The sequence below is a fragment of the Pituophis catenifer genome, unplaced genomic scaffold, assembly GCF_029215685.1.
Source record: "Pituophis catenifer annectens isolate HBS135680 unplaced genomic scaffold, rPitCat1.0.hap2 SCAF_3, whole genome shotgun sequence".
Lineage (NCBI taxonomy): Eukaryota > Metazoa > Chordata > Lepidosauria > Squamata > Colubridae > Pituophis > Pituophis catenifer.
This window is the reverse complement of record NW_027256883.1, coordinates 171,336,076-171,350,629: the sequence shown is the minus strand read 5'-3', so window position 1 is coordinate 171,350,629 and position 14,554 is coordinate 171,336,076. Positions and strand designations below refer to the sequence as shown.

The 14,554-nt window shown below is 38.1% G+C and overlaps 1 protein-coding gene across 1 annotated transcript; it reads left to right on the top strand.

Moving 5' to 3' along the window:
• The first annotated feature begins 4,946 nt into the window (after positions 1–4,946).
• Positions 4,947–10,198, top strand: SLC45A3 (solute carrier family 45 member 3). Its single transcript, XM_070939789.1, has 4 exons — positions 4,947–5,139; positions 5,910–6,734; positions 7,802–8,067; positions 9,755–10,198. The coding sequence occupies exons 1-4, from the start codon at positions 4,947–4,949 to the stop codon at positions 10,181–10,183; spliced, it is 1,713 nt and encodes a 570-aa protein (XP_070795890.1). The 3' UTR covers positions 10,184–10,198.
• The last annotated feature ends 4,356 nt before the right edge of the window (positions 10,199–14,554 follow it).

Here is a 14,554-nt window from a genome sequence, read left to right as displayed (position 1 = left end):
TAAATGAAAGATAAATGGCCTTCCCTGAATTAGCTTTTGTTTTTATTTGGATCTCAGATATTACAGAAGTATGGAATTAGTGTGAATTACTTAAATGTAAATAATTTTCTTGATAGCTGAAGAAAATAATTTGTTAATAGTGGCAGATCTAACATAACTTACAGTCCTGATAAGCAAAATTTAAATAAGGGTGTTAAAGTTACTGATAGAAAGCATGCAATGATAGGGAAAACTCTTTACATATATAGATAAGGCAGTGTGTGCATGTGTGAAATTTTAAAATTTGAAAACTGCAAGTATGTTTTCCAGGAATGTGTCCTATTCATTGTTTCAAAGTCCTGATTTTTAAAAACAACTTTAATTATTTAGTCCTGCCTCTTTTTAAGTAATATTACCTGGAAAAATATACTGACTTTACTGTACTGTAAATTTTAGGATTGTTTAAAATAGGAAGTTCTGCATGATGCCTTGTTTGGGTTGGTCTCAGCAAAAATATGTTCTCAAGAAAGAAAAGGGGAAATTCATTGTAGAGAAAAAGACCTCTCATCTTTGTATTTATTTTAAATTAGCATGTTTAAAACATGCTTAGTAAGTACATCTAGGCTTACACCCTTACATTATTGGAATTTCTTGGCTCCAAATGGTTTCTGACTTTAAATTTCTGCCAGTATGAGCAAATTACTGTTAGACCTAATCAGCTAAAACAAAAGAGACCCAAATGTTAATAACAATTATTTATTTCAGTTGGAAAACTGATTCAGGACTTTTGAAATTGTGTAATAACAAACTGGATTTGAGACTATAATGAAGGATTGAATTTGTTTATCATGGAAAAAACTCCCTACCCTTCTTATTAAAGATAATTATCCTACAGTTTGCACAAGGTGAAGAATATTGCATATTAATCTTGTTAAGGGGACATTGGTAGAATATATTTTCAGTGCTGTGAGAAAAGTAATGCAAAGTCTTGGAGGTAACAGAGCCATCTACTGGTCTATTTTGTTAAGATGTTAAATTATGGTTTACCAAAGGGATATTGCTTGTAATTCCAACTCAAAGAAATACATTTTTCAATGTTTTATATACCTTCTTTCCTTTGCTAATAAATTATCTGAGGAAAATCTGATAATGGAGATGTTGAAGGGCAAAAGTAATCAATATAGTAACTTGGGCATGAGTTTAATCCTTCTTAATAATATGTCAGCTTTGTGGACCAGCCCAAACAAGCATATCCAAGAAAAGTCACTCAATCTTTATTGTAAGGTTACATTAACAGAAACTTGTAAGTCTGCAGGGGTCTGTCCTGGCTCACTTTTACAATCTAAGAAACCAGGGAGGATCCTTTCTGAGGCATTTTCCATGCCGCCATTCCTGCTTCCAACCTAGCCGCCTCTTATCTGATGTCAGATAAGGCTTTCCTCCTGTCTCCTAAGATAATTCCCACATACCCTTACACTATAGCTCAGGGGTCAGCAACCTGCGGCTCTGGAGCCACATGTGGCTCTTTCACCCCTCTCCTGTGGCTCCCTTTCACTCAAAATATGCATCACAACTGCCAATGTGTGACATCTGCCAGCACGCGATTTATTTGAGCTTTTCAACCCCCGGTAGGCCAACCATGGATAAATCCAAGAAAAGAAAAATGTCCGAAGAAAACAGAATGTTTAATTCAACTACATATGCTAGTTTTGTGGCTGCTCAAGAAATAATCAGGCATGGGAAGGGTTTTGTGGTTCCTGGTGTTTTCTGTGGGAAAGGGGTCCAAATGGCTCATTGAGTGTTTAAGGTTGCAGACCCCTGCTATAGCTGCTTAGAATTTATTCCTTCTTTTCTGAATGAAATATTAGTAGAAAAAAAATTCCTCCTTCATACAGTGTACTTGTTAATATCTTTAATTCTTCTTAATAATCTGTATTTTTCCCTCAGTTTCTAGCCCAGATTTTCTATTTAGCAAATGTAAATGGTAAGTAAGTAAGCTTTTATTGCGGTCAGAGACCAAATTAAAATAGACAAAGAAAGGGAGCATATTTTACAAATATGGATAGATCATGGGACATGTCTCATTCCTGTTGTTTCTATGTGTGCAAATTCCATGTGCCTTTTACTCTGATCCACATCCAGTGAATATAATTGTCAGGTGAGTTTAGAGTGTAAGTGTTCTACTGAATCTGATGAAACATTTAACCAGGCTGCCATCCTAAAATAGCTAGTTAGAAGCTTCTGAGAAGCCCTGAGTGGGATGTGCGGTTACTAGTGAAAATATTGAAAATATTTTCAGCTTGGAGGTGGTTTGTAGTCATTATGCACTTTGATATGGCCCAAAGGGCTAATCAATAAAATAAACTATGTAGTCATTATGCCCAAAAGACTATGTTAGACTATGTTTCCTCCAAGAATTCATTTTCTCCCCTTCTTAAATCATTTATCCTATTGGTTATCTCCTATTGTTACAAGTTATGTAGGTTCACTATGCAAAGCTTTTCCTCTGCTTTCCCATCTGCCTTGAATCTCCTGTTTGACTTCATTATACTGTGTTTCTCCATGATCAGAAGATCCACTTTCTTTATACGTTGTACATTTCAGGGGTGAAACCCAGCAGGTTCTGACAGGTTCTGGAGAACCGATAGCGGAAATTTTGAGTAGTTCGGAGAACCGGCCAATACCACCTCTGGCTGGCCCCAGAGTGGGGTGGGAATGGACATTTTGCAATATGCTTTCCCCAGGAGTGGGGTGGGAATGGGGATTTTGCAGTATCCTTCCCCTGGAGCGGGGTGGGAATGGGGATTTTGCAGTATCCTTCCTCGGAGTGGGGTGGGAATGGAGATTTTGCAATATCCTTCCCCTGCCACGCCCACCAAGTCACACCATGCCCACCAGGCCACGCCCATAGAACCAGCAGTAAAAAAATGTGGATTTCACCACTGGTACATTTCACACTCTATTATCTCTTCCACTTTCTTTGTTCCAAACCCAGAGAGCTAAACACTATAACATTTCTTCATTGGAGTCATTCTGATTGGCCTTTCTGGCAGGGTTCTACATTATTCTTTTTGAGCTGTGACAAGAGTTGCATTTAACTATACATTTATAACCATACCATCTATTGTCTAAATGCATTAGAATATTACAGTCATGTTTCATCCATTTTGGGGGGGGGGGGCTTGGTTGTGGCTATTTTCATAATCTGAACATTAACCCTAATCTAACCCTGATTACTTACAATTGGTTCAGATCTTTCCTTCACTGAGAGAGTTTCATTTCAGTACTTATTTCCATTGAATCCCATTTGACATTTTGTTTCCTGTTCGTTTACTGAAATAGTCCTTTAATGTACCATATAAAATTTGCAGCTATTGGAGCAGTAGTGGGTTTCAATTTTGTTTGCTACCGATTTGCTCGTGCTACTGCACATATGCAGATGTCTGGGCAGGTGGGCGGAGCCTCCTGCCACCACCGCTACCAGTTCGCCTGATCCAATAGCAACCCACCACTGTGTTGGAGTATATAGGTAGCCCTCAACTTACGACCACAATTGAGTCCAAAATTTACGTTGCTAAGTGAAAAAGTTATCAAGTGTGTTTTGCCCCATTTTATGACTTCTCTTGCTATGTTTGTTATGTGAATCACTGTAGTCGGTAACACTGGCTTCCACATTGACTTTGTTTATCAGAAAGTCGCACAAGGGGATCACATGACATAAATATGAACTACTTGTCATAAATATGAACCACTTGTCAAGCATCCGAGTGTAAACCATGTGACCATGGGGATGCTGCAATGATCATAAGTGTGAAAAATGGTCATAAGCCCCCTTTTCAGTGCCGTTGTAACTTCGAACAGTCACTAAATGAACTGTTGTAAGTCTAGGACTACTTGTGTTTATAATAGATAAATAGGCAAGTTAAGAAAGGACTTCTAAGCATAATTACTGCAAATTCAGGGTTCTATTTTAGTTCAATGAAGTTGTCAGAACTTAAGTGTTTGTTTGAATCACAATTCTTAACATCCTCCCAAAGTACAGCTCTGAAACGTGTTTGGAGAAACCATGGAACTGAGCTAGTTTAAACTGCTTTATTTGCATAGCTAAACAAGTAAAAAAGAACCAGCATTTAAAAAGTCCAGAGCTGAGAAATCATTTGGTGATCATGGACTGCATTTCACGATTGTTTTAGCAAGAGTTATGCAAATTCTGGGTTATGTATCATTTATATGGATGTTTTTACTACACTTTTTATTATTAATTAGATTTCTGTCCTACTTGTTCTGCAGGAACTCAAGGTGGCATACATAACACCACTTATTTTCCCCCCACAACAACAATCCTGTGGGGAAAGTAGGATTGAGGGAGTGTGACTGTCATCCACAGAATCACCAATTGAGTTTATATTTCCTGTTGCCAAGTGGTGGGTGGTAGTGTGGTATTTGGGGCAATTGTGGGCAGAGAAAAACAGAAGCAAGGGCAGTTTGGAATCATGGGACCTTGATTTCTTCAGTCCTAAACTAGACACAATACGATTGTTATTCAGTTATGAATGATAAAGCTGCCGTTTTAAGTTACATCATGGGAAGGGTTGGTGTTTAAGGAGTAACTGTCCTCTGTGTTCCTTGCAAAACGTGGGGAACAATTCATTTGCAGGGCGTTGGGGAGCTGCTATGTGGATTACATTGCTATTAGAAACTGCCTCAATTTAAGGAAATTAGATGCTGATATGTATTATTTTTAATTTTCACCATTCTCATAGGAAAAGTGAATCATGATAAACAGTTAAGACTACTCATCTTGCCATCCTCAGCTTGGACCCAAGTGGACAACAAACAGATCTTCACTGCTGGCTATAACATGGCTACCAATCTTTTGCCATTCAGCTATAAAAGAAAACTCAGGACTCTGAACTCCTGTTCTCAGTCCCCCTAAGGAGCATGCTGTGGGCTGAGGCAACTCTGGGATGATGAGGTGCATGGCTGGCTTGGCTCAGAGGGCCTGGCTCAGCATGGTGTTCCAGAATTGCAGAGTCCAGCTTTTGCTGATCAACTCCTTGACTTTTGGCCTGGAGGTCTGTCTTGCTGCAGGTGTCACATATGTGCCACCCCTCTTGTTGGAAGTAGGAGTGGAAGAGAAGTTTATGACAATGGTTCTGGGTAGGTGGCTTCTTTTCTTCTTTGCAGGGAGACTGTCCATGCTAGATTTGATAGACTTTGAGTTCAGTGTGTGGATATGTGCATGTTTATCTGTCCACCAATCAAGGCCTTAAGGCTGCAGGTTGCCAAATGAACAATATTCAGGCTGCAATAATAGTGTCGTGCATGTGGATTAGGATATAAGAAGAAAATATAAAGTTATTGCTATTCTATATTAAACAATATGATACTAGCTATAATCTAATCCAGGTATGGGCAACCTAAAGCCTGCAAACCATATATGTCCCTACATTGTCCTTATGTTTGCATTACCAAATATTGCCAGCATAGTTTCTCACTGGATTTGGCTGCAAATCAAACCTTGTATTTTTTAAAAAATGGTCTAGGGGATGGGAAGTTCTGCATTTTAAAAAATGTTTCAAGATTATTCTCCCTGTCACACAGGATGACTCTCCTATTTTTGTATCATGGCTTTCCTTACCTTTGAATGCGACTTCTGTTGATAACTTGTTTAATCTTGTCTTAATCTGTTGAAGTCACATGGGCACACACATGCTCCATTTTGGAAAATGGGTGAGGGGATGCTCAAAGAGCCCCTAGCAGTTGTTCATTTCTCCTTAGAAAGTCTGATTTTCCTCTTAGATTTTCGAAATCTTGGGATAGATTATCTGACGTTGTAATTTTTGTTTTGTGAGCATTTGTTTCTAGCTACTGCCCTATATAATCCCCTCACCTCAAATAATAATTTCTCTCCCATTCTTATTTTCCAGGAATTGGACCAGTTCTGGGTCTAGTGTTTGTACCACTGCTTGGCTCTGCCAGTGACCATTGGCATAGTAGTTATGGTCGACGAAGGCCTTTCATCTGGGTCCTATGCCTAGGTGTTTTCCTGAGCCTTCTCATCATTCCACATGCTCACCATCTGGCCAGACTTGTTGCCTTAGATGCCCGTGCACTGGAGCTGGCTTTCCTTATCCTGGGGGTTGGCCTTCTTGACTTCTGCGGCCAGGTCTGCTTTACCCCCTTAGAAGCTCTTCTCTCTGACCTGTTCCAAGAGCCTGACAGCTGCCGACGGGCCTTCTCTGTTTATTCTTTCATGGTTAGCCTGGGAGGCTGTGTTGGCTACTTGCTCCCAGCTATTGACTGGGACAGTAGCTTCCTTGCTCCTTATTTAGGGGGTCAGGAGGAATGCCTCTTCAGCCTCCTCACCATCATCTTCCTTGGCTGTGTTTTAGCAACTGTCTTTGTGACAGAGGAGGTGTCAGCTCAAGTAGAGCTCAGCTCAGGCCCTACAGGAAAGTCGTCTTCCAAGTCCCCATCATTTGCCTGCTGTTCCTTCTGGCTTCCAAAGAACTTTTTGAGGACCAGGCATCTGGTTCAGGCCTTTAGGAATCTTTGTGCCTTGGCCCCACGCCTGCACGGAGTGTGCTGTCGTATTCCCAAGGTAATCCAAAAGCTTTTTGTGGCGGAATTCTGCAGCTGGATGGCCCTCATGACATTCATGTTGTTCTACACAGACTTTGTTGGGGAAGGATTGTACCAAGGCATTCCCAGGGCTAAACCTGGGACAGAGGCCAGGAGAAACTATGATGAAGGTATGAAGTGTGCGATAGTCCTTTTGCTTCTGCCCTTAAAGCAGATTACAGAACTGAAAGTTTTTAAAATTATGTAATTAGTAAATCCATTTTTATTAAAAATGTTTGATAATTGATGTAATTAAAGCAGACTTATATAAACCTGCCTTTGCCATTTGTTATACATTTTTCCTTCTCCTTGAACCTGGAGTTTTTGAGGAGAAGTTTTTATTCATGCACATAACATTAACCTATACTTTATTCTTTTATGGAAATATATCCCCTCATTGGTAAAGTAGTTAATATTTGACTTTTCTGATTCATTGATTAATGTATGATGGCCTGTAAGCAAAGTACTTTTTGTTAATTAAATTTGTAAAATATTATTTTATATATTTGTCCTGCACGAAATCAAATGTGCAGATCCCCCTCTTGTTGCAAAAGGATAAAATATGTATTTGACATGTTCTCTCACCTCTTTCTTAACATGAAAAACTACCCAGATGGTAGCTTTTTTTGAATGTCTCCTCTTAAAGCCTTTTGATCTCTGGTTTGCCTTTTGTTCCAATATAGCATATTGTTCCAAGGTCTGAGTGACCCAGTTTCAGTTTAACTAATATTTAACATTTATTAATGAAGTATACACAATACTGTTCAGTAATTGCCTCATCTTGGATCTGTGACCCATGTATAATTATCTTTTAGAGATGCATGAAGAAAAGTTCACAAGGAATTGAAATGTGGCACTGATTTAAACATCTTTTTCAATATAAATGAAATGTGAGCAGTTTGTCATTTGCAGGTACAAGTTAACATCTTGGCCTCAGTTCAAATTAACTGGGCAAAGTTCTGAAAATGTTTAAGGCTGAGCTATATTTGAGGGTTATGTTACTCTCTGGACGGATTTGACTTCTGACATATTGAATATTAAAACATTTAATACTTTCCTCTTATTCATTTTTTAACTTCATAAACAGATAGATCATTGTTGTCCAGATGACTAACAATAGTTGGCTTTATAAAATTTGACTTTTTTCTAGCTAACCTGTCCATCTTCTTTATTTCACGATATATATCTTTCTTCTCAGGAATTCGGATGGGTAGCCTGGGCCTCTTTCTTCAGTGTATCATCTCCATTTTCTTCTCAACAATCATGGATCGAATGGTGAAACACTTTGGGACACGAATGGTCTACTTAGCCAGTGTGGCTTTATTTCCATTGACAGCCTTCATCATGTGCTTCTCTCAAAGTGTTGTCATTGTCACTGTTTCTGCTGCCTTGACTGGCTTCCCTTTCTCAGTGCTTCAGATCATTCCATACACACTTGCATCACTTTATCATCATGAAAAACAGGTAGGAGAAACATCCTGAAATGATTCAGAGCATGGAACAAATGGATATAATTTTAATATGAAGTTTGGCACATGTACACTTTTCCCCATAGCTATCTTGTATGAAAGCAGAAATTAGCACATAAGAATGGTTCAAGAGAAGGCTCTTAGGTAATTTTTCTGATGAATTCATATGTCATCTTCCAGATGTGATTCTCCTATCATTCTGTTGAGGAAAAGGCGGAATGGTTGCATAATAATTTGATTGCTAATATTCCCAGACATCCAGCTGAAGGCAGCCAAAAACTAAATTTGCTTAGTGCATTAAAGATTCAATCAGCAGTACACTTGATTGCTGCTTTATTGATTCTTGCCCATTGTCATATCAAGCTATTGACTATATAAAGTACTGTAGTATCTTGACTTGATCTCCTGTTTTTCCCATTTATAGACATTTTAATAAGCAATCGATTTTTGTAGACTTGGTATCCTAGCCATGAATCTTAAAACCTACGTTGCAGACCAAAACAACTAGGAAAGAGTGGATAATTTCAACTAATCTAAGAGAAAATTATCATTGGAAATTCTGATAGTACAAACTCCTGGATTTTCTAGAGGTTACATAGTTAAAATTCCAGTACTGGATTTTTTTTTTTGGATATGTAATTAGCAGTACCATAATCAATAAGTCTGGGACACCTGATACAAACTCCCAAGTCGTAATGGCTTCACCACCACTAGCCTTGACAGTAGTCATGCAGGATATGCTAGCCAGTGCATTTATTTATTGGGTAGGATTCCTGGATTTCTTTGACCAGGGTTTGTATGGCCTAGAGATCTACAAGTGGTTTTTAAAGCAATAAGACAATTATATAGAAGTAACAAAGAGGCATGTTCAGTTGATCCTTATTCAGAGAACTGGCAGAATGGCTGCCCTGATCAAACCATTAAACAAATACATAACTTCGATTGTTAAAACTGTCACTATGTTACTTTGCCAGTTTTGCACACCAATCAGGATATGTCCAAAGCAGCTGTTCCCCATTATCTAACTGCACGACTACCGAGTGACTACTGTATCTTCTTTGCAGACCTTTGTAGGGTGATATAGTTCTACCTAAGCCTCCTCTTTTTTTCTTTGCCTATTGTCAGTCCTTTATGTCTGCTTCCTCTATCTTTTTGCTTCTTTCTTCTGAAGTGATTTCATAACAGCTGCCATTCCAGTGTTGTGAGAGCCAGCAAGACTAACTCTGTCTGAAGCTTCCAGTGCACAAGCCGTGTAAGTCGGTTGCATTTCATGCATGCCCTTGAATCGTACCGTCCTTACAGGACTATCATCTTTCTGGAATCAATTCCTGACTGTTCTGTTTTGGATAAAGCTTTTTGACCAGGTTGACATTACATAAACTTAAATGGTAAATAAACTTAAACTTATAAACGTAAGCGGTAACTAAATAGTACATAATACCAAGCTGCTTTGAGCTCTTTCTTTTTTAATGAATCCTCAATTCATGTGAAAGAGTTTGAACAACATTTTTAATTTCTAAAAAACAGCTTTGTTTCTTCTGTTGATCTCTATTTAAAAGCTTTCATCCTCACTTTTCTCTGCTCCAGCTAATCATATATTCCATATCGTATTCTGTGGTTTCTATGTCTTTGCTGAATTGTGTTCCAGCATTTTATTATCTTTTATTTTCTTGTGCTTTCAGATATATTTGCCTAAGTATAAAAATAAGGAGAATGCAGCTCAATCAGAAAAGAAACTGGGTTTCCTCAAAAACCACCTTTCTACTCAGAAGCTGACCTACCAGAATGGACACGGTGGTAGCCTGTACTCTCCCCCTGTTGCCGGGTCTTCTCTCTGTGTCAGCTCACCATGTGAAGTTTCGCTCATGATGATGGTGGGAGATTCAGACACTGCAGCGACAAGCCGAGGCATCTGTTCAGATCTGGCCATCTTGGACAGTGCTTTTCTTCTTTCCCAGGTTATCCCGTCCCTTCTTATGGGTTCGCTGGTTCAGTTCACACAGTCAGTCACCACTTATATGGCATCTGCCACCGGCTTTGGGTTGGTAGCCATTTACTTTGCAACCAAAGTTATTTTTGACAAAAGTGATATGGCCAAGTATTCAGTGTAGAAGGAGAAAAGTAGAGGGAAAATTAACGTGTATTAAAGACATACTAGAGAAGAGTCAGGAGTGCAAATATAGCCTCTTTCTGCTTCTCTGTTCAATGAGATGTACAAAATATTTGACTGAAGGAAAATAACTGGGTTGATCTCAGGGTGTCTTAACAAAAAGATTAAGTATCTTTTGGTATTGGGCTGCCTCTTTTTACCCAATGCCTTCAGTAAAAATCTGTGTCCAATCCTTTGGCTCAGGCTCACAAGAGCCATTCAAACAGGGGTGCTACTATGATCACTTCCTTAAGTTGTGCGGGTAGAAGATGACATAGTGCAGAAGGGACCAAAGATAACTCAGAAATGCAATGAACCTCGCTTCTTAGTTACTTTCTGTATTGAAATGTTGTTGGTCAGCTTTTGTATTGAGTTACAAATCCTCACAATTTGTCGTGAGCCAGAAATCGTATAGAAGAATGTGATATGGTATGTTAATGTTTTTGAAAATATGTCAGAATAATACACTCCCTTCATTTTTCTGGATATGTTGCAGGTCAAAGTCTAGGTGGTATAAATAATCTGAGCAGAGCTACATAGAAGGGAGCTTGTTTAAGAGAAGATGCTGTGGTTACACTGGCAGCAACTCTACCACTGCATGAAACCTTAGTTGTCAGCTGATCCTTTTCCCCACATCTGCCCAAAACAGAGCTTGCAGTTAGTGTAAATAGAAAGTCTTGCATAAACGGAGACTGAAGAACATGCCTCTCTGGGGAATTGCCTTTAAGTGACTGACTGGCCCATACAAACTACAGTACCTTCTACTGTATGCAATCCTAAAAAGAAGGCTTAGATTAAAAACATTTGGGTGTAGGCTGCTATTTCGGCTAAGGAGATGTGTGGTCATCTAAATTTCTGGGGAAGGATTGCATAGAAAAGGAACTATGTTCCTATGTACCGCAAGGCAGGCACCAAACTGAGTTTTCCACTGTGTAATCAATTCTTTCTGCCACCCAGATAGAGCGTAGGCATTTCTTGGGTTAGAAAAGTATTGTAAGCCAAACTGCTCTTTTTTAAGTGCACATGCACAAACTCACACACCACACCCCAACTATTTTTAATAAGCCATTTAGCTGGCATTGATTCAGTCAGCAGCAGGCAGGACAGCTTTTCCTGGCCAGGACTAACACATATTGAGTACAAGAATTCAGGATGTATAGAACAATGTGACCAGAAGGTCAAGATCAACTCTCTTTCTCCAAGGTAGGATCCTGTTTCCATGGGTTGCATCAATTAACATTGAAAAGATTGTAATTAGAACAATTGGTAGATTAGATCTGACAATAGTATTAAGTAAATAGGGATTGTTGGAAGCTTTAGGATTCTAGAATCTGGGATGGGAAAGAGGACTGTCCTCTATATTCTCCAAAATAAATAAATAAATAAATAGTGTCACTAAAGCTGCAATTTGTATTTCAAGAGAAGCTTCCATTGATGGTCTTTTCTTGGAATGTAGATAACCACTATGATGAGATGATCTTTTGGGGTTGAGAGAATGCAAGAAAGATGGATGTTTATATTGTATCTATTTGATATAAACTTCAGTTAGTCGTTTCTAATCTGACCCATTTTGCATTTTGAACTATGAGATAATTGTTGAGACAATCATGTGGTCCTTTAAGCCTATGCCCATGGGTTAGCTTTAGTGTGCTGCAGTCTTGCAAATATCACAATGTTAACCAGACTCAAAAAAACCCATTAAGAAACTGCTAGATGAATTTGAGCTGAAGACCCCTGTAGGAAAAATATTTTTGTTCAAATGGATGAATCATGCTATTGTTAAATGCCTTAGGCAATTTTAACTAGTCCAAATTCTTAGCTTAAAGAAACCAGTTCGTTAAATCCTGTGAAAGTTGACATTTATCCACAAAGTCTCCTGCTACAGACTCATGTAATTTAATCTTCTGAGTGAAAGGAGTAAAGTTTTAAAACAAAAATAAGAGCAAAACGTCAGAACTGGAATAGAGGAAGATGTAAATTGAAGTGGAAAAAGCAAAAACCAAAATTGAATACATTGCGATTACTTTCCCCAGTCTGATGTTCTTCACATGTGTTGGATTATGATTCGGCATTCCCATCCAGCAAGATTACATGTGATGGTAGCTACAGTCCTAACATGTGTTTTCTTCTGATGTCACAGATACAGGGCTGTTCAAAAAACACATTTGATATTAGATCCTAACATGGTTTCATGCTTTAAATGGCACATATTGTATTAATCATGAGTCCCACCTGTGTGATCAAACAATAAGTATTCATATATTATACAATGGTCCTTCCATAATGTTTACTCACAGATTAGTAAATAGATGTGTGCTTCAGACACAGTTTATGATTCCATGAAGCTTATGAAGCTTATTTCATGAAGGGATTATTTTCCAGCAAGAACATGCAAGCTAGAGCCTTCTAAAAGAAGATACTTCAGACTTTCTTAACCTGACATCTTTCAAATGTTTTGCAATGGCAAAAATTCTAAGCAATTTCATCCTATCTTGTCTAAATAATAATGAAAAACTCATTCATAGATAGAAAGAGTCAGTATCCTGCCTCTAATTTGAGTAGACTCAGATAGATGTGTTTTTTTTCAGAGCAGTGAATCTAGTGATTGGTATTAAAAATTATGCCCATTTTCACTGAAACTTTTTTCTCCTTGTAAAGTCACTCAGGTGCCCACATTCCTCTCTTGGTAGGAATGACATTAGTTTATTAGTTTCCTTACATGGGGTTCTTTAATTCTTCATAACCTAAGAACGCTACTGGACCAATTGAGAGAAACTATAAAAGGGAGTAATAAATTTCCATTAGAGAAAGCAATAATTTTGGTAGGTCTTTTCCTCTGGGAAATTTTAATTAAAAGACTATAAGTAGCATTTTGCTTGTTCACTAGTCAGGGACATTTGATAACTACAATTTCATTTTATTGCTGCAAAAAAGGTCTGTAATAAAAAACGAAAAGAGTCACCTTAGAAAAACATCTAACAAATCATCTGAATTCAGGAGAAAAAAAGAAAGAGAAAAGGGCCTATGTGGAAATAGCTCAGGTTCTGTTTTTTCCAAGGAATTGTAGTCACCTTCAAATCAGTTATACCAGTCTTTATAGTACGGTATGAGAGCCTTCACTGTCATCCTAGGTCCTCTATGCCAAAAGTGAGGGGCATTCATTGTTTCTAGGATCCTTCTTGGGTCATAGATCTAGAAAGTCAGAAATCTGGCTATTCCCCAATGTTTTATTTCTTCTTCTCTTCTTCTTCTTCTTCTTCTTCTTCTTCTTCTTCTTCTTCTTCTTCTTCTTCTTCTTCTTCTTCTTCTTCTTCTTCTTCTTCTTCTTCTTCTTCTTCTTCTTCTTCTTCTTCTTCTTCTTCTTCTTCTTCCTCCTCCTCCTCCTCCTCCTCCTCCTCCTCCTCCTCCTCCTCATACTATGTTGCAAAAGATCACAACGGTCTTTTATCAGCAAAATATATCATAGTACTCACTAGATGCTGCAGTGGTAAGCAGTTTCTTGTACAAATTATGTATAATCAGTTTTAGAGTCGAATCGTGCTGTTGTTGGGGATGATGGTGTCTTTTTTTAATATGGGTCTCTGAAAGTGTTATGTCAATTGAGTTTTTGTCTCTGCTATACACTCTTCACAGTCTTTTCCACTCAGGCTATATTCACATGCTTGGCTTAGCTTGATATGTCAAGATTGGGAGGGAGAGATAATATAGAAGTACAACACAATTAGAGGGGTCTAGCTTGAGGTAAATTGACATATGAACTAGCTGAGTTGAAAAGGTATTGGCAGAGATGCTAACACAAAAAGCTTGACAAATCATCCAATTCATTTTTTCATACCAATCCCTAAAAATATAAATTAGGTTCATTTATTCCATTAACTCATTGGTGGTTTGACCATAATTTCTTGGATAAGCCAAAAGTAGCTGTGTTCATAGAAACAATAGCCATAAACTCTGAGTTAACAATTTCCATTGCTAAGTTAATAAAACATACCAAAACAAAATCTGAGTAACCACATTATAGTTTAGGCTTCAGTATTTTTGTTTTTGCATTTTGAACAAATTATTCAGGAATATGAAGTATTCCTGGACTGGACAAACACTTGTGGGATTTGTAACAAATTGTGACCATCTTGGCTTTCTTATGATTAAATGTGTTCCATTGCATTATGTGGCACAATGCTGTCCAGTTGGAATTATGAAACATAAATCTGATAAGATTGGTCTTGCTAATGTGTGGAGGGTTAATACAGAATGAAAAAATAAATTCATGAGCCATATCCAAAATTCATATATATCAGTAACCTGGTTTAAATCCGTATGATTGTTAGAAACA

Bases quoted from the DNA above. Each gene is read 5' to 3' on its own strand.
- SLC45A3 (XM_070939789.1), top strand. From the start codon at position 4,947: ATGATGAGGTGCATGGCTGGCTTGGCTCAGAGGGCCTGGCTCAGCATG. The intron at 5,140-5,909 runs GTAGGTGGCTTC...CTTATTTTCCAG, and splicing joins GTTTATGACAATGGTTCTGG to GAATTGGACCAGTTCTGGGT. The intron at 6,735-7,801 runs GTATGAAGTGTG...CTTTCTTCTCAG, and splicing joins CAGGAGAAACTATGATGAAG to GAATTCGGATGGGTAGCCTG.